The sequence below is a fragment of the Lissotriton vulgaris genome, chromosome 9 (assembly GCF_964263255.1).
Source record: "Lissotriton vulgaris chromosome 9, aLisVul1.2, whole genome shotgun sequence".
Taxonomy (NCBI): Eukaryota; Metazoa; Chordata; class Amphibia; order Caudata; family Salamandridae; genus Lissotriton; species Lissotriton vulgaris.
Window position 1 is genome coordinate 81,578,120 of NC_141697.1, and position 20,220 is coordinate 81,598,339.

The 20,220-nt window shown below is 46.4% G+C and overlaps 1 protein-coding gene across 2 annotated transcripts in view; it reads right to left on the reverse strand.

The window, feature by feature from the left end:
* Window positions 1-20,220, reverse strand: part of TTBK2 (tau tubulin kinase 2) — a 646,589-nt gene that overhangs the window by 325,218 nt on the left and 301,151 nt on the right. For both annotated transcript variants that reach the window (XM_086937102.1, XM_086937100.1), the window contains exon 7: window positions 6,405-6,509. In XM_086937102.1, the coding sequence (XP_086793228.1) occupies window positions 6,405-6,509 (105 nt within the window). The remainder of the gene's footprint in view (window positions 1-6,404; window positions 6,510-20,220) is intronic.

Sequence of the window (20,220 nt, forward strand, 5' to 3'; positions counted from 1 at the left end):
CAGGCAGAGGTGATACAGATTCTTAAGACCGCCATGGCGATAAATATTAGTTCATGTCCAGGGGATGGTTCTGCGAGATTAGTTGCCCCAAGCAAAATCGTTTCATTAGAGAGGACTATTCCGGTTTTTAGGATATCAGTTAAAAACCATTCAATGCTCAGTTTTAAGGAGGATAGGTTTGCACAGGAAGAAAATATGTGTACGCTATCCGCACTAGATAATGTACATCTAAAGCAGCATGTGCCCCTCCCACTCCCCCATTTAGCAATTCTCTCAGGGGTATGATACATAAAAAAAGCAGGTTTTATGAAACTGTGTTTGTAGTTTGGTTGACATAAGGATGGTTTGGGATAAATCATAGGCATAATTAAATTCTTCTGTGGTGATTGCTAATTTTCCCTGCCACTTCTGTGCTGTTTTCTCGAGATCGTTCGGAAGAAGGGATAACAAGTGAGAATACATCTCACCGATTGCAATTTTTTTGGTTTTTTTAACGTTTCTGCTGTCTGTATTTTATTAACTGAGGTATTTTCTCTAATTCTTCGTGTTAAGAAATCTCTAATTTGCAGATATTTAAAAAAGTCCCTCCACTCCAAGTGATATATTTCCCTCAAGGTTTCAAACTAGTGTAGCCATTCATTTGCGAAAAGACATCCAAAGTGTGTAATTCCAGTTGTAGCCCATCTCTCAATACAGGCTCCACTAAAGATTTCAGGGAGAACCGGGTTATTGCTTAGAGGAGAGTAGAGCGAGAGTCATCCTATGCCCAGTAATTTCCTCACAGCTTTCCACGCTTTAACCCCCCCCCCCCCCAGTATGGTCTTTAGACGGACCTTTTTGTGGTAGCTATCATAGAGAAATCGCAACCGATAGCCTTTGCTCTTATTACCTAATACCAGCTGATGGATTGATGGTTGGTCTTCCCCTGAGACTGTCTCATTATTATCTAATGGGTATCCGTGCTAACCGGGCCTCAGTGCTCATTCCTTAAATCCAACCACATGTTCAATGGTCTACCAATTGGCAAGGACTTTAGCACCCCTGTTAGCCCCTAGTACCACTGGCACCCCAGCCATGGGTACTAAAGAGGATCCCCAATGGCTTAAGCATGTATTCTGCCACGCTTAAGGATCCTCACACAATTAGCATGCAGACTGCCATTGCCGTCTGCCATTGCAGGCTGCATGAAATGGTGCAAACCATTCCAAAAACTTAACACTGCACACTTTCTGTGTGCCATACTAAAGTACACTGCATGTACTATAAGTAAGTCACCCCTACAACAAGCCCCAAGGCAGGGTGCATTATAATACATGCGAGGTCACATCTGTGATGCCTAGTTCCATTACTAAGCATTGCGAGTGATCAGGAATCCATCCTAAGTATATGCACTAGGCACTGGTCATTACGAGATATCCGGCTACATAATGGATCCACTGAAAATAATGGTGTTTGGTATCAAACACCTCGTCTTAATAAATCTGTACTGATGACAGTGCTAGATTTAGTATGACATGCACCCAGAGGGCACTTTAGAGGTGCACCCTGAATCCGACTGGTCTTTTAGAATGCTGGCTGACGGCTATCTTCCTGCCTGCCACCACAGACGAGTTTCTGACCCCTTGCAGGGGAGAGCTATCGCTCTCTGAGGTCAGAAACAATGCCTATCCATAGTAAGGTGATCACACCTCCTCCAACAGGATAGCTAGCAAATTTAGAATATCAAGACCAGAGGCTTCAAAGCCTCTGCTGTCTTTGACGTTGACCCTGGCTTCCCCCCAGACCTGAGAATGCCACCCCCTACCGTGGGGCCCACTTGACAACAAGGCAGGTGGGAAAATTAGTCAGGAGGCGTGTCACACCCCTAAGGTGGGTCACCTGAAGTGGACAGTCAAGGAAAGGTTTCACTATCTTGTTTTTGGTGAAACTAGGAACTCTGGGTCTGGATTATGTCAACTCTTCACAGGAAGTGGTCATATAGGCGGTGTAGTCACTCCGGAGCTAAGTAGCCTATTGACTACTACCCTATACTCCCCCTTAACACCCCTAAATTCACTTTTAGGGGCTTCCCTGACACCAGGAACTCAGATTTATCTACCTGGGAACAGAAGGACGACTAAGAAGAGCTGACAAAACTGTGGAAATGTTCCAAAATTAGTGCCAACCCCTGCCTGGCTGCTGCTGTCCTGACAATTGCAAAGACCCGACTCCTCTAGAAGCTGTGCATCCACTTAAAGCCCTGGAGGGCTCCCAGCACTTTGCCAACCCCTCAGCATCTCCACTGGAGTAGAGGAGCCATTTCCCTGCAGCCTCTGACCGCATTTGCCCGGGTCACCGTTTTGTCAACCATCTGGCCCACTGAGGGAGCAAATCACCAGGAGGAGGTCCTCGAGAGTCCAGGAGGTCATCCCATCGCTTCACCAAGTTTGAGACACTGAGCCTTCCCAGACCCTCTCTGGGAAGGCTCTGGGAACCAGAGCCCTTGCAGCAGCCAAGGCTTGTTAAGTGTCCAGCCCAGACATCAACACCGCCAAACCCGACCTACCGACAAGGGACATCAGCATCAATGAGGCTATCACCGGGAGTAGACATGCTGTTTTGTTTTCCCCCCTCTCCAGGTCGACCCCAAGAAGCCTCCAATAGAAGCGACCCACTAGACAAAACAACCCTGCAAACAAGCTCCACAGCCCGTGTCCAACTCAATCGACGGTGTTCCCTTGCCCCAGAGACCATCAAGAACGAGCCCCTATTTGGGTTCTGGTGGACTGCTCCTCCAGTCCCCACTTGCAGCCTTTTTTTGTTACAGGTATTCTCCATTGACTTTACCCCATAACGCTCAAGGCTACCATATTGAGCAGCACCTCTACACCCGGACACGCCAGGGCAGGTAAAACCAAACTGCTGGTGGTTCTATCGACCTTGGCTCCTAACCACCTTAAGTTCGAGATCAACTTTGATAATTGTTTGCAAGTATTGCTGTGCAGTTTATGTTTCTCCCATAGGATAATGATACAGCTTTAGAGGCTCATACCTCAAAACCCTTATTTCAGCATTTTTTAAAATAACTTTTAATTATATATGATTAACATATACCAGTTCAATTACAGAGTATTAGTAATAGTACGTAGCACACAGCACCGCCTACCTCATCTGACGGGATTATACAATCAATACAGTATTAGTATAGGTACATTCTAAACATTGTTCCATCCTCTTTATTCGCTAACATCCGTTGCCGATTCATCGGGCGGTGGATCACATATATTGCCTCTGAACACATTCCATTTTTCCCAGACCCGCCTCCACTTCCTAGGGCACTCTCTCTGTGTGTATACCTCCTTTTCCGCCACCAAAGCGTTGTCCATGTCTCCACACCATTATTGATATGTTGGGGTAGTGTGTGTTCCCCAGAGTCTGGCAATGTTACACTTGGCTAACATCATGCCCAGCGTCGCCCAGTCTTGGGCTGCGTGATTTAAGTCAGTTGGTTCCTAAATGTTGAGGAGACACCTATTTGGCTCTGGTGATACGGTGACCCCGCTAACTGGTGTAAGCGCTCGTATTATAGTGCCCCAGTATGTCGCAATCTCCGGGCATTCCCAGATTGTGTATTTCTGCATTTTTTTACTATTTTTCTGTAAAAACGATAACTCCAAAAGTACTTACCTGATTCCGATGATCTTGGGGTCTAAATTAATTAAACAAATTAAATAAAATCGGTGTTATTTTTTTAATTGCTCTTGAATTTCTTCTTGAGTGTGAGTCTCATTTATTGACTCTGTGTGTACAACAAATGCTCAACATTCCCCTATCATAAGCCTAAGCTGCTCGACCACACTACCACAAATAGAGCACTTGAGATTTTTTAAGAAACTCCATGTAAATCCATAAAGATCGTCTTGACCATTTGCAAGGTGTACCCCTACATTAGTACACTGCATAAATAGCCAGCTTCCTAGAGATGGTCATTGAGATGGTCTCGCTCACCCTTCCTCCCCTACTTCGGCCTTTTCGCTTCCCTCTTCTTTGTCTCACTTGTACAGAATATATGTTAAGTAGAGCAATAATAAAAACTAAATTTACACAGCTTCAGCACTCCTTCACAAACCAACAAGATTAAGGGTCTGATTACGATCTTGGAGGATGGGATACTCAGTCACAAATGTGACGGATATCCTGCCAGCCATATTACAATTTCCATAGGATATAATGAATTGTGTAATTTGGCGGATGGGATATCCATGACATTTGTGACGGAGTAACCCGGTCCGACAAGATTGTAATCAGGCCCGAAGTCTTTTGTCATTCTGTATTATCAGCGGGCTGCAAGAGTTATCAACCGGCTTCCTGCGTATTATTTTGTAAGTACTGAAACACTAACTACAATCCCGTAGACTGCCCATCGAAAGTTCACTGTTGAGAAGTCATGGTGCATACTGAAGGAAGTGGAGAACTAGATGGATGCTGACATCTGTCAAGCAATAGGCTCCACTACCTTCTCCTGCCTCCCAGGAGCTCCACAGTAGCAAAGAATGTGGGGGAACTATGATGGCTCCTTTTCTCAGCTAGTGTCTAACCAATCTGTGACAAGGAGAGACCTCTGTTGCCTTCTGCAGCACCTCTGCCCAAGCTGCCAAGTCAAGTGGCTGCTCTCTACTCTGTTCTAGGGGGAAGCGAGGGAATAACATTTCCAGGGTGTGAAACGACAAAGCTAGAGGAAGGTGGGGTTGAGTGGTAAGACACTAGGTCATTTTCAGACATTTAAATGGAAGGCGATAAAAGAAAGTCTCAAGGGAGGTCAGACCAAGTGGAAGGGTGCATGTAATTATTTATTCTGAGAGGTAGCAAGGACAGCGATGGCTGGGTATTATTGGCAAGAGACTAATTTTGTAAAAGTCTCTCATGCATGCTATCCCAACTGGTCAACGACATCATCAACGACATCATCTTGCAGAGGGAGAAATGAAGGGGGAAAACATTCACGTGGAGAAGCGTGGCTCAATGGTTAGAGCGGCAGACCCTGATGCAGAGGTCTGGCCCGGGACCAGGGTTCAATTCCCGCCCCGGCGGCTCTTGGACTCAATCTCCCCGGACCTGATAATTCTCGCCTCGGTGCCTAGTCTAATCATGGGTCCCACTCTGTGACTCTGGGCAATAGCTTGCTTAATCTCCACAACGGCCTCAGCAGCTCTTGGATGCCTGGCTTCACCTTGGGGGTGCCCAGGAGTGGCCATCTCACAGGAAAGCCAGGAAGGGTTCCACAGCGGTATGAATACAGCGCTACAAGACCTCAGGGTAGAAGTGCACTATATAAATACAAACACATTTACTACAATTGTACACAGGTTTTCCACCTTCAGACTCTTGCTGTCTATGGTGTTACTTTGAATCCTTCGGTGAATAACAAGCCAGTTAATTCTTACAGATCTACAGCTCCATGTTTTTTAAAGACTAACTTCCAGATAGCTTTATTAGACAGCAGTGTATCCTAGTGATGTCTGTCCTGCGATCTTTGGTTTTCAGGAGAAATGCAACTAAGGGCAAAGTATGCAAGAAAAACTCCTAAAAGAAAACGTGTGAAACTAATGATGCATCTTTTCTTTAAGAGTATAGCAGTATTTTATGTACTAACAAGGTGCTGGTATATGCCACCTTCTGGGAGAGGGTAGAAGTCAAGTAAAGGTGCATACTGCTTTGTGTTACAATTGCTGAAACATTTTCTTCACATACTTTTTAAAAGTATTTACCCTTGTATTTTTGGCTGGCTAGATTTGATGTAAATTGTGACAATTGCATTAGCAGAGATATGGTTCAAAGATGTAAATTGTGACTGAAAGCACTTCGACCATCCTATGACTTTATTTAGTTTATCGGTAGGAGTACATTAGGTAAAGACATTATCTCCCAGAGCTAGACACATTGAAAGGTGAGGTGTCCTTTGACAGGCAGAAAACAGAATCTCACTCACCTCGATCACGAAAGATGGAGGATTCTGCCAAAGGAGGGAGTCAGGCAAAGGAGGGAGTCAGGCAGTTATTAAAAACAGGAAACTTCATATTTATGCTAGGAACTTAGTGTTTCCCTACACTGCATGTGATAGAACTGTGAGGGGGTAAAATTAACTAACACCATTTTAAAACTGAAACAAGTTCTTCAAGAGTCAAACGCAACACACCCCTTCAGCAAGCTAACAGTATTTCTTAATCTAAACAGAGAATTTATTCGAAAAACAAATTAAATTAACTGAATACCAAACTAAATAAATTAGGTTCAAAATCAGGTTGAGTTTAGTTGATGGAGTCAAAGATTGTAGACCTTGATTTGGTATACAACTCAAGCTTTTGCTACAAATCTTGCATTTGAATACATACAATTGCAATAATGATAGTGAATAGCTTTCTTACAGGTCTAACATCTCCACATGAGTTGGTGAACTGTCGAGCTAGGCCAAAATCGAGCATGTAACACTTCCGACACGTGCTTGGAAACCGACCCATCGCAAAGTTGGACTAGAAGACAAGAAAAATGCATATAAATACAAATGAATCATCTGTTTTATGGCTAAATATTAAGTACTTCATTTCAGTAGATGTGGCTACGGTCACAATGTTTAAATTTGCTAAGACAGTGTTTTTACAAAACTTTAGAACAATTTCCTTTACCCTCTGATTTTTAGAAAATTATCAAATATACTGAGTATGCCACAACAATGCATAGAAAACAACAAGCTAATTCCCTTCAGTAATGCTGTTTTTGGGGGATACTCTATCTAACCAAACATGGCTCTCCTTTAGAATATCCCAAGGGGCCAGACTGCATCCCTAAAATAATTCTGCATAGTCCAGCATGCAGGTAGGTGGTGTTGTAAGGCATTACTTCAACTCCACCCCAGACTCCACCCCACCCCAGAAGAGAAGACTGGAGCAACATATAAGCGCCAACCAAGCATATTGATGCCAGTTTGCGCTCTTGGACGCGGAGCAAAAAACGCATTTTCTGTGCCAGTGTGCAATTCTCTAATTCTGAAAAGACTCCATTCCATGATAGGGGAAGGCGGGAGAGGAGTGAGGAAGCATTGTTACCCAGGGTAAGTAACCTATTCTTCTGCTAGATATCTTGAACTGCAGATTCCTCATCTTTAGCATAAATACCAAAGCAGGTAGATAAAGGGCCATATGTATCAAGATACCCATTTGCAATTCCCAAATAGCGATTTTTAAGAAATCGCTATTTGAAAATCGCAAATGGGTATGTATGTACAAAATCGATTTATTTTTTGCGATTACTTGAAATTCCTTAATTGCGATTAACAAATTGCGAATCGCAATTAAGGAATACTTTCCCATTAATTTCTATGGGCCAGGAGGCCCATAGAAATAATTGGGAAGTTATTCTCAATTTGCGATTCGCAATTTGCTAATCGCAATTTGAGATTAATTTCAAGGGTGCAGGGGTGTCCAAAGGACACCTTGTTGCACCCCTGAAATATGCATGGGTGCACATGTGGCGCACCTACATGCCCTGAGGGCATGTATGTGCGTCACACGGCACTTTGAAAAATGCAAAAATATGCATCTGTCAAGGAATTCGCAACTTACCACGAACTAGAAGTTGGTGGTAATTTGCGATTTCTTAAGGGCATTTTGCTTATTTTTTTGGCTACATACAGTGCATCTCAGGAATCGCAAAATTTACGATTCCTTAAATGCAATTGCAAAATAAGGAATCGCAAATTTTGTGATTCCTTATTTTGCACTACATTTTGCTTAATACATTCCATTTAGCAAATTCGCATTGCGAATTTCGGCCTTTGCGAATGCGAATTTGCTTGATACATATGGCCCAAAGTACCTAAGGCCAGACCAAGACTACATTTTCTTTATTTTTGCGGAATCATCATGCCTGCCAGAGGTAGTCTATCCTTATCTGTTTAAGAACCTGTGAAAGTGTCAAGTTATTCAGACAATGAGATTGATAAGATACCTGATGCGCAGACAATGACCTCAACACGACACCCGATGCGACATCAGTCTTGGACAAGTACCTTGTTATCTCTATCTCAAGGTCAGATAATAATGACACACAGTGTATTCTGAATCGACATGTTTTTACCTTATATGTTTATAAGAATATGTCTAAAACTAGCATGTTGATGCACATAGGTTGTGTCAGACATTCTTAAAGTTATGTCAGAAATTCGATCTAAGATAAAATATACTATAAAAGGCCTGTCAATTGACCACTAGTCAGGCGAGGCCCTTCGCCCTAAGTTATCGCCCAACATTACTACCAGAAGATCTTCAGATTACTGTGATGCTGCTGCATCCCGTTCTCCAGAGAAAGCGGATACTAAGCCAAGTCTGAGAGGAAAGGGGCGTGGCTTCGCGGCGTAACATCATGGCCGCCTGAGAGGGTTTCACTGAGGCCCCCTTTCCTGCCCAGTCAATCTGCCACATTTATCCCAACCTTCAGGTGCCTGATCCGCACACCGGATGAGAAGCGGTGCACTTAGCTGCAATCCTGCTGCCTGGAAGAAGTCGGGACCTCTAGTTGGTGCGCTCGCTGCCGTGGACGCCGAGCTTGCCGGTGGACCCCACTCCCCCATCACCGGGGGGGCCGCAAAACATTCGAAACAGAGTTCCCCAGCAGCCAGCCCACTCTCGGAGACGCCGCAAATTTGCGCTCCACCCCGCTGCCTGACAACAGCCCATCAGACCTGCTGGGTCGGGCCGGACCCCGGTGCTTGGATCTAAGAGTTTCACCGTGGCTGCCTGCTGAGAGGTGCTTTTGTGCACCAAAGCGGAGGTGGTACATGGCCCTGCAGTCCAGTGCCAGTGGATACGGGTGGGATTGTGCACACATCGCCTGGGACTCCCACCCCGCATTGCATATCAAGACCCAGGGCAAGTACGCCCACTGCAATGAGACCAAATTGCGCCGCCATGCTCCCCATATGACATCCTGGAGAGGCCGCTAGCCTCCAGCACTGAACTGTTGATACTGTGTGCAGCCCCGGATCCTGGAAGACTACCAGCTCGCGCTCTTCCCAACCACTCTACCTTTATCCACTGGTCCTAAATCGAATGGACACTTGCCCACACCGTGAAGAGACCCAGGAGGGGCCTATAAATGTGAGTAAGGAGCGGGCGCTCTTGTATCATCACGCTTTCATCGTACCCTCCACTGGCTTGCAACCCACACATCAGGCGCCCCTACCGCAAAGTGGCCTTTGCTCGTGGTCCCGCGTTTGCACCCCGGCGCGACAGACCTGAATCCGGTAGACCTACCAAGCAGTGCGCAGTTGGTCTGAGGTGCGGACAAAGCCCCAATCATGTCTATTGCAAATGGTACAAAAACATCCCAGCAAAGTAGGCTTGACCGCTACACCTGTCCAAAGGCGGGCCTGTCCGAGAGGAGGGAAACTGGCAAAAAACAACAGGGTGGGGCAGAAGATGATCCTTCAGAGCCCACAATGAAGGACTTAATGGCAGCTATCACTGGAGTGCGAGCATCCATAGACACCCTATCCTCTGAAGTGACACTGAATAGGGCTGACCTCAAGAAATACAGGGAAAAAGTCAAGCAGCTGGAACTCACCACCACCAGCCTCGTGAAATACACCTCACAGCTACAGACGGACATCAGGGATTGTCACAGAACACAAGCTGGACAATTATGAGGGACTCTCGATACATAATAACATCCGCATTCTTAGAGTGGCAGAGAGATCAGAGGGTCCCGCCACCGACCTGTTTATCGAAGAACTGATCACGACGAAGTTGCAACCAAAGGGCCTGTCCAAGCTGTTTATTGTTGAAAGAGCACACAGCGTGCCTGGGGGTCGCCCAAAACTAGGAGCCCCCCATCCGATACTGGCCCGGCTGCTAAATTATAGAGACAGAGACATAGTTCTGCAGGCTGCCAGGGTTGCTCCTCCGCTCAAAATAGGCAACTCAGAAATCGCCTTCTTTCCCGACTTTACCCAAGCAGTACAGATGCGTCGACGCTCATTCATTGATGTCAAACAAAGGCTACTTGAAAAATGTCTTAAATACCCCATGCTCTTCCATGCGCATCTACGAGTCGAGGCTGATGGGAAAACTCGCTTCTTCGACCTACCAGAAGTGGCATCTGACTGGCTGGACAGCTGGAAGAATTCACCGGAACGGAGCCCCAGCGACCATTGAAGCAGACAATCTGTCTTCATCGGACGGAATCTTGATCACTCCATACCGCCTGTTCTTTCATACGTTGAGCATCACTCACGGTCTCTTGACACTTGAAGACATCGGACTGTAAGCCAATGTTTTGAAGTACTTGTTAGTCTATATTTCCGACTCACTACTAGAAAATGCATCTGTAATTTGTAATGATAGGAAAGGGGGCCATCGGGGCGCTAAGGCCTCCCCCCCACATTCTCCTTTCAGTAAATTGTGGGGCGACAGGCACTTTGCATTTGAGTATCATGGGCAGTTCTGAGCCCAGAGTGCAGGAGAGCAGGATGGGGGGTTGTTGGGAGGGATTGTTGTTTTTTCTTGTTTACTGTTTTTTGCGTTATCTCGATGGTACAGTCCCTGTTTGTATAAACGAAAGCTGCAACGCTCAACGTACATGTCAATGGGAGTACAATGGATTAAAGAAGTTAAAATCTTAAGTTGGACTGTTAACGGGTTGGGGGACAAAATTAAGAGATCTGTGGTATTGCAATATATTAGGAGACTACCACCGGACATTGTGTTGCTACAAGAAACTCATCTCATAGGTAACACCTGCAAGGCTATGCATAGATGGGGCTACTCAATGGTAGCGCACGCCGGTTTGGCGTCTAACTATAGAGGGGTGAGCATCATGCAAAAAAAGTCATTCCCTTTATCACTTGCATCCACCTATGTGAATGACCGTGGCAGATATGTCGGAATCACAGGCACTTGGGAGGGTCGAACCAATACCTTCATGTCGATATATACACACCCAGGGTTGCAAGCCTAAATATTTGCTGACCTAAGTGCTGTGCTGCTAGCGCTTCCGGATGGGCACTTTGTGCTCGACGGTGACTTCAACTCTATAATATCGGGCTCATTAGACAGACACTCCCCTCGCACAATCCCCCACACTGCACACTCCTTTTCCAGCTTCTTGGAGGCAATGGGGTTAGTGGACGGATGGAGAACATACAATCCTGACAAGATCCAGCACACTTTTCACTCCAGGGCACACAATAGCCTCTCCCGTCTGGACTATATAGTTGTCCCAGCTCCACAGGTTACAGATGTCCATGAGATCTGTCATCTGGCCAGGGGTATTTCCGACCACTCCCCCCTATGGGTTCACATAGTCCTGGACCACACACAAGTAGGACGCGTTGCCCCAATCAATCCCTGGTACCTCAAAAACCTCGAAAATTCGCAAATACCTAAGTAAATCCATTGACAAGTACTTTCTGGAGAACGAGCACACCATTGATTCCCTGCAAATACTATGGAAAGCTTTTAAAACGGTTGTTCGGGCCAAGCCCTCTCCCTAATAGCGGGATCAAAAAAAGACAAAACAAGGGACATTTCTGAGGTAGAACATGAAGGTTTATCGTCTTGAAAAAGACGTGAATTCCTATCCATCACCTGAAGCTCTTCACACACTCTGTCTCCACCAGGACGAATACCGGGCACTGGTCACCGACTGTGCCAAAACAATGGGAGAGGACAGGCTGGGCCGACTATGACTGAGGGGACAAGGCTGGGAAACTGATCGCCTGGCTGGATAAAAAAAGAACACGCTAGTGGGCTTGTTCAATAACTTAGAGGCATTGACTTGTACCTCATTACAGACCCCCAAGTCATAGTTAACCAGTTTGCAACACACTTTCACACGGCCTATAGCTCAGTAGCGCCATACACTGAGGCGGACTCCTCGGAACTCCTGCAAGATATTTCCCTCCCAACGCTCTCGGACGCTGACCGAGCATTCATGGACAGTGCCCTCACCACTGACGAAATAGCGATCGCAATCCGAGCACTTCACTCGGGTAAGGCCCTTGGCCCAAACGGCATCCCGATCGAGCTTTATACGGTCCGTACGGACTATTTAGCCCCATATTTAAAATCCATGTTTGAAGACAGCCTTGAGTAGGGATCGTTGCCCCTAGATCAGAGAATCGCAACAATTGTCACAATTCACAAAGATGGGAAACCCAAAACCGCCGTATTTCATTGCTTAATGCAGAACCTAAAATCCTAGCCAAAGTACTCACCAATAGGCTGATTAAGGTAATAGGGGACTTAGTACACCCTGATCAATCAGGGTTTATGCCAAAGAGGAACACTGCTCTAAATCTGGGTAGAGTGCATGGGGTCTTGGGTAGGGTACCGACCACACGGGAAGATGCAATTATAGTTTGCCTAGATGCCACTATGGCATTTGACACGCTTGAGTGGCCTTACCTTTTCGCCGTGCTCACGAAATTGGGATTTTGTCTGAGTTTCAGCCGGTGGGTGCGTTTATTATATAGGACATCTATGGCTCAAGTAGTCATAAATAACAAAATATCTCAGACTTTCACACTTAGCCGAGGGACCCGTCAGGGATGCCCCCTCTCTCCCTTACTATTCGCTTTGGCCCTCTAACCCCTTGCAGCATGGATCCGTAGAGACATGATGATCCGTGGAATGCGATGATCTTTATATGCGGACAACATCCTCTTACACCTCACGTCCCCCAAAAGGTCCCTCGTTGCAGTATTTGACATCCTAGCCTTTTTTGCCAGATACTCCGGGTTTCGTATCAACTGGCAAAAATCGCTTCTATATGTCCTCTGTGGAGGTCCTTCTCTGCTACCTTGAAACTGCCCCATACCAATAGTCTCAGAAGGTTTCAAATACCTAGGCATATTCGTTTCTCTTGATCACTCACTCCGGTATGCCCATAGCCTTGTTCCCCCACTGCAAAGACTCAAACGTAACATCACAAACTGGAAATCACTTCCGCTCTCTCTATTGGGCAAGGCGGCCCATTTCAAAATGATGTCCCTACCCCTTTATTTATTTATTTATTTATTTATTTGCATACTTATAACGCGCTGGGAATCGACTCCCTGAGGAGTATCTCCGCGCCTTTTTAGCAGCATCTGAGACCAAGGCCTGCTCTAACAATATTAAGTGAAGACTTAGTGGGATTAATAGTTGAACAAGAAAGTTTTTAATTTTTTCCTAAAAGGAAAGTGTTCCTTACAAGTTCTGATGTCATAAGGAAGATCGTTCCAAAACTTTGGTCCAGCTACAGACAGAGCCCTTCCACCTTGTCTGGTCTTACAAAACCTGGGGACACATAACAGCTCTTGATTACCAGATCTCAGAGTTCTAGCAGGGATGTAAGGGACAAATTTTTTTGTTAGATAGTCAGGACCTTTACCAATGAGACATTTATGGATGATGCAGCACGTTTTAAACAAGACTCTCTGTTTCACAGTGAGCCAATGTAGTTGATTCAGTAATGGTTTCGAGGGTGTACGTGCTGGGGCATTCAAAACCAAGCGTGCTGCCGTGTTCTGCACAACTTGGAGTTTATTAATGATGCCCTCATTGGCGGCTAACAGCAGCCCGTTACAGTAGTCCAGTCTGCTCAACACAAGTGACTGAACTAGCGTTTTCCTGGTGGAATCAGGTAACAGGGGGAAAACCCTTCGGAGAAGACCAATCACATGGAAACAGGAGCCTACCACTTGATTGGTATGATGTTTAAAAGCGAGCTCCTGATCCAGTTTGACCCCGAGATCTTTTACCACCTCTTTGGGTACGGGGACTGGGCCAAGGTCTTGAGGCCACCAGTCGGGAGTCCACAATCTTTTGGCCTCTCCAAAAAGCATTACCTCAGTCTTTGAGACGTTACACTGAAGGAAATTTGCTGCCATCCATTGGGCCACCTCTTTCATCCCCTGGGCAAAGGAGCTGCGTACCTCAGGAGTCATGATTTTAAAGGGGAAGAGGAGTTGAGTATCGTCTGCATACGATACAGGAATAAATCCGTGGGATCTCATGATGTTAGCCAGGGGTGCCACGTAGATGTTAAAAAGTGTAGGGCTCAAGCAGGAGCCCTGTGGCACCCCCTTAGAGATCTCCACCTCCTCTGACTGGTACAGACCCAGTGTGACTCTCTGAGTACGCTTGATAAAAAAGCTCCTTAGCCAGGCCAACGCCTTGCCACCCAGCCCGATGTTAATGAGTCTGGAGGTCATGATATCATGTGACACAGTGTCAAACGCCGCTGACAGATCTAAAAGCACCAGGATAACGGAATAACCCTTATCCTGTAGCATATGGAGATCGTCAGCGACGGACAGCAAGGCGGTCTCAGTACTATGCCTGGGTCTGAACCCCGATTGTGAAGGGTCAAGTCCTCCTGCACTTTCTATATATTTGGATAAGTGCCGATTTACAAACTTTTCGGCGAGCTTCCCTAAAAAAGGGAGGAGTGAGATAGGTCTCAGGTTTGTGAGGTCGGTCCAGGGAATGGAATTATTTTTGCGTAGGGGTCTGACCAAAGCTTGCTTCCAGCCTAGGGGGACTTCCCCCGTGCTCAGAGAAAGGTTAAGTACCTGCTGAATACTTACACCCAGCTCCTCAGTGAGAAGAGTCATAACCCGTGCTGGTATAATATCCGAGGGGCACCCGCTCTTAGTTTGGGTGATAAGAGTGGTTATCTCCTCCAATGATATAGGTGGAAAGGCTTCAAGCTTACAGGTCGTATTTCCTATTGGGCCAATATGGGGCTGGACCAAGCTATCAGCATTGCTCATGGAATTCGAGGTGGATTTGGTGGCTAAGATCTTCGTATAAATGCCATCTATTTTTTTGACAAAAAACTGAGAGATATTATTGCACAATTCCTGAGACTCAATTCCATCCGTTTCGCAAGCCGAGGGTTTTATAAAGGTTTGCAAGATCTGGTAGAGTACTTTAGGATTTTTTCCGGCTGCTGACAATTGGGTTGCAATATGATGTTTCCGTGCAGCCCGAATAGCTTTATGGTAAGCTTTTAATGAGGTCCTGTGTGATTCTTTGTCCTCTGCCTTATGAGTGGCCCTCCAACGTTTTTCTGACTTCCTAGCAGTTAGCTTTAACTGTCTAAGATCGTCAGTGAACCAGACCTCTTGTTTAGAAATAGGCCGTGGTTTAAATTTTCTCAAGGGAGCAACCTGGTTAATAGTCAGTGTTAAGGCTTCATTGAATTTGACTAATGCGGAGGAAACATCATCTCCACATTCATCCCAGTTGGGCTCTGTATATTTACTCCTGAAACCCTCAGCAGTCAGTTTGTTCCAGGGTCTTCTGACTTCTGCCATCGTCCTCTGGATGCCCTTTACCTTATAGTTAAGGCGGGTGTAAAATTCAATGATGGCATGATCAGTCCAGTCCACTAAAGTGGGAGGCAGACATTTAATAGAGGTGTAGTTGCATAGCACAAGATCTAGGGTGTGTCCGGCAGTGTGTGTGGGTCCCTGATTCATTTGGTTGAGGCCAAGCGAGGCTAGATCGGTCAAGAGTGTCTGTGCTTCAACACATGTGGCTATTTCGCTATGGACATTGAAGTCCCCTACCACAGTAAAATCGGAATTGCATCGTATGTGGGGGGCCAACACTTCCACCAGTTGAGTGGAAAAATTCCCAAGGGGGCCTGGAGGTCGATAGACCAGTGCACCTTTCCTGGTGTACTTAGTATTTGGGTTGATGGTAAAAATCAGGAGCTCCATTTGCGGGTTACACACCGTTTCAATGACCACCACCTCTATTTCTTGTTTGAAAATAATGGCCAGCCCACCACCAGTTTTAATGGGGCGGTCCATCCTCACTATTTTGTATCCCAGCGGCACCCCCATAGTGATGGCTGGAACAGTGTGGGGTTTTAGCCACGTTTCAGTCAAGAAACAAAGATGTGGGCCCTCAGAGGTGATGAGATCCCAGATCTGAGTTGCATGAGACACTAGTGAGCGAACATTACAGAGAAGGTTCTTACAAATCAGAGAAGAATCATTAGCAGGGCATGGATGTTGTATAGGGACGGAGGTAGGGTGCAAAGGGGATATAACAGCGTTGCGACTAAATTGTGTGTGACATATATTGCAAGAAAAAGGTCCCTCCACACATATCTCCGCCCTATGGGGACACAGAGTGGTAACATACCTGCCCACGTCCCGCAATGTCTGGCTAGAATACGTGTATACAGGTTGATGGAGAGGCTCCGAGAGGGTGATGGAGCCCGTCATAGCCACCAGCCCCTAGCCACGTCCTGCCGCGGACGGGCGCAGACGGGCTAGTCTTTGGCTCGTCTTAGGCGCAGGATTAGGCGCCACACTGCGCGTCAACACTGCGCGTTGAGACGCCGAGGTGCTTTATATCCCTCGAGTTAGGGGAGAGCTGGAGCGCTAACCGCTCGCTTCCCAGGAAGTTCCTGCCTCTGTCTCTGCTCCGCCTACCCCACCCGTGATTGGCTGAGGGTCTGGGAGGGCGTGCAGGCACAGGTCAAACAGCAAGTGCGTGTAAGTATGCGGACCAATTTTACAACTAAATCATGCAAGTGCCACACTACAACAGAGTGCCACACATGCAACAGAATATTTTGCCCCTTTTTAAAACACACAAATCAGTGACACAATTAAAATACTGCACGAGCTCACAGGAGCCGGTTTTGAGCGAAATTAAAACAAGAGGAGCAGAATGCTCGCAGATGGCGCCAAAACGGAGTCAGGGAAAGCTGCCACCGTCCCCCTTACCGCAAAGTCGGCCTCCGCCTCGCTGACTTTATATCCCTCGAGTTAGGGGAGAGCTGGAGCGCTAACCGCTCGCTTCCCAGGAAGTTCCTGCCTCTGTCTCTGCTCCGCCTACCCCACCCGTGATTGGCTGAGGGTCTGGGAGGGCGTGCAGGCACAGGTCAAACAGCAAGTGCGTGTAAGTATGCGGACCAATTTTACAACTAAATCATGCAAGTGCCACACTACAACAGAGTGCCACACATGCAACAGAATATTTTGCCCCTTTTTAAAACACACAAATCAGTGACACAATTAAAATACTGCACGAGCTCACAGGAGCCGGTTTTGAGCGAAATTAAAACAAGAGGAGCAGAATGCTCGCAGATGGCGCCAAAACGGAGTCAGGGAAAGCTGCCACCGTCCCCCTTACCGCAAAGTCGGCCTCCGCCTCGCTGACTTTATATCCCTCGAGTTAGGGGAGAGCTGGAGCGCTAACCGCTCGCTTCCCAGGAAGTTCCTGCCTCTGTCTCTGCTCCGCCTACCCCACCCGTGATTGGCTGAGGGTCTGGGAGGGCGTGCAGGCACAGGTCAAACAGCAAGTGCGTGTAAGTATGCGGACCAATTTTACAACTAAATCATGCAAGTGCCACACTACAACAGAGTGCCACACATGCAACAGAATATTTTGCCCCTTTTTAAAACACACAAATCAGTGACACAATTAAAATACTGCACGAGCTCACAGGAGCCGGTTTTGAGCGAAATTAAAACAAGAGGAGCAGAATGCTCGCAGATGGCGCCAAAACGGAGTCAGGGAAAGCTGCCACCGTCCCCCTTACCGCAAAGTCGGCCTCCGCCTCGCTGACTTTATATCCCTCGAGTTAGGGGAGAGCTGGAGCGCTCCTTCCTTTATCTTCTACAGAACTCGGCCGACCCTGTCCCAAACTCATATTTTAAAGAAATAGAAGGGCTCCAACGAGACCTCCTCTGGAGCGGGAGGCCGCGTATTGCTTTGCAAAAACTCACACTCAGCTGGTACAACGGCGGTATCAGATTGCCCAACATAAAAAAATACTACTCTGCAGCACATCTTAGAGCGATAAATCACGGCACCTACGCTCGGCCCGACGACCCAGGATTCAATATGGACAGATGGATTCTTCCAAACGGGGCATACACCCGAGCACTTTACTCCAAACCAGACAGGTACCCACTTACTGGTCCTACCAGCCACAAAGTTAAAATCTGACACTCAACAACCAAATCGCTAGGCTGGAACAATAGCTTGACTCTTGCCACACCTTTGTGGGACTCACAAAAGCTAGGAGACTTGGGAAACTCCAAAGGCTTTGACAAATGGGACTTCATTGGTATTTCTCACATTAGGGACCTTTGTGACAAAGAGGGCGTGAAGCCTTTTGACACCCTCTAACGCCAGTATGCACTGGGAGACTTGGAGCGTTTTCGATACCTGAAAGTCTGACATGCATTGCAAGCAGTGTTGCCCCGTGACTCCTCCCCACCACATTTCTCCCCACTGGAAGACAGGCTACTAGATGGCCATTTACCTGAAAAAGCTATCTCCCTAACTTACCGAAAACTCTTAACATGGAAGACCCCCTGCTGTCACTACGAGAAAAATGGGCTGGAAATGGCATCAAATTAGATGATGAAAACTAGGAAACGGCGGTCTCTTCCCCCAAAACTGTCACTATCCCGGCGCGTCTCCGCCTGGTGCAGCTAAAGATCCTACACAGAATTTACATCGCAGGTCCCCAATTGACACACATGGGCGGTCCGGCAGATGGGTCTTGTAGTAGGGGATGCACCGAACTGTGCACGTTCATGCACATAAAATGGCAATGCGAACCTATACATGAATATTGCGTAAGATACATGAAGTAATGAGCGAAACAATGAGGGTCGAAATCAAGCCAGAAGCCCCTAGATGCCTCCTTAACATCCGGGAACCCACTGACCTCAACACGCACACTACACAATGGGTCACAATCGGCTGCATGGTCGCCAAGAGGAATATCGCTCAGCTCGGGGGGGCCTCGCATGCACCCACGATCACCGACTGGGAAAAAGACCTAGATTGGTGTATGCTAAGGCAAAAGACAGTGTACATGGCCCGGGCTGCCCCCGAAAATGGTCCAAGATATGGGCCCCCTGCAATGAATACCGTGACAATATATGTACTTCTTCCCGTAATTTTGACTGTGATGATCCCCCCTCCCCGTGATTTCCAATGCATTATCCTACTGTACCTGTGTGTATATTTGATTTCATTGTAAACCCTCCTATTGACTTTTGTGGAACTGTACCTATATGTCAAGTCTGTTTAATAAAAAAGATTTATAAAAACAAAAGTCTGAGAGGAGAAGAACTATTTGCAAGGCATGTTTTCCTTTCAAGGAAATACTTGCTCCCGACTGCTGATAAGTACAGCGTTTTGCTGTAAACAATAGGATCAAACATTTGAAATAAACACTTTTTTAGTTTTAATGTGTTTTTCCTGGTGCAGTTCTCAAGTGTGATATTGTAAATAATGAAACTAGGCTTCTAAATTACCACTGAGTAACTGGATCCCTGTTTAGGGACCGTTAGCAATCTAAAAACACTGACATCACTTCAAATATGTATTAAGTGAGGTTGTGTGGGGCTACAACAACCAGTTTTTTCCCATTCAATAACTAGCATATTGAACTAAGTTCGCTCGTGACATCCATGGGTGTGAAAGTGAACCGGTAGAGCTAAGACAGAGTCTTAGTTTACGTAACAGCAGTACCTCTCCTGTGGCGAGTCTGTGGGATGACTGTAAAAAGACTGCCTTCCAGGTTAGGAAATGTAGGGAACAACTGTTCAACATCTCAAAAGAAGTACACATAAGGACCAAATTAAGATGCCACTATGGGATCACAAAAGGTTTAGATTGTAACATTTTAACCAATCCTTTCAGAAAATGTATCACAACAAATTATTGGAACAAGGATGGTTGGTCTGATAAACACAAAAAGGCCTGACACATAGCCATTAACTGGGACCATTTTTTAAAACCTGCTAGGCTAAAGACAGAACAAAAAATAACACATGACAGTTTAGCATGCAGTGGGTGCTTCTTACAGATGCCACACTAAGCCACAAACTGGTCCCAGTGTCCTACGTAAAAAGATTTGTAGAAGGATGGCTGCCCATCCGAATGCCATTCATTACTTCAGGAAGTAGATCAAATGCAGCCAACTGCCGCCACTCAATTTTATGCATCGATGTGGTGATTGTGCAGGCCCGGGTGCAAGACAGAAGTCTGCTGTGACACAAGTGGCAGCATGATCAGAGGACAGTTGCTCACAACTAGAAGTTCTGGATACCACACTCTCCTGGTTCAACCCAATGCACTATAACAAGTTAGGCCCAGTTGTTTCATGATCTTCTTAAGAACTCAGGGTAGAACAGTCAATGGCAGAAAGTCATACATA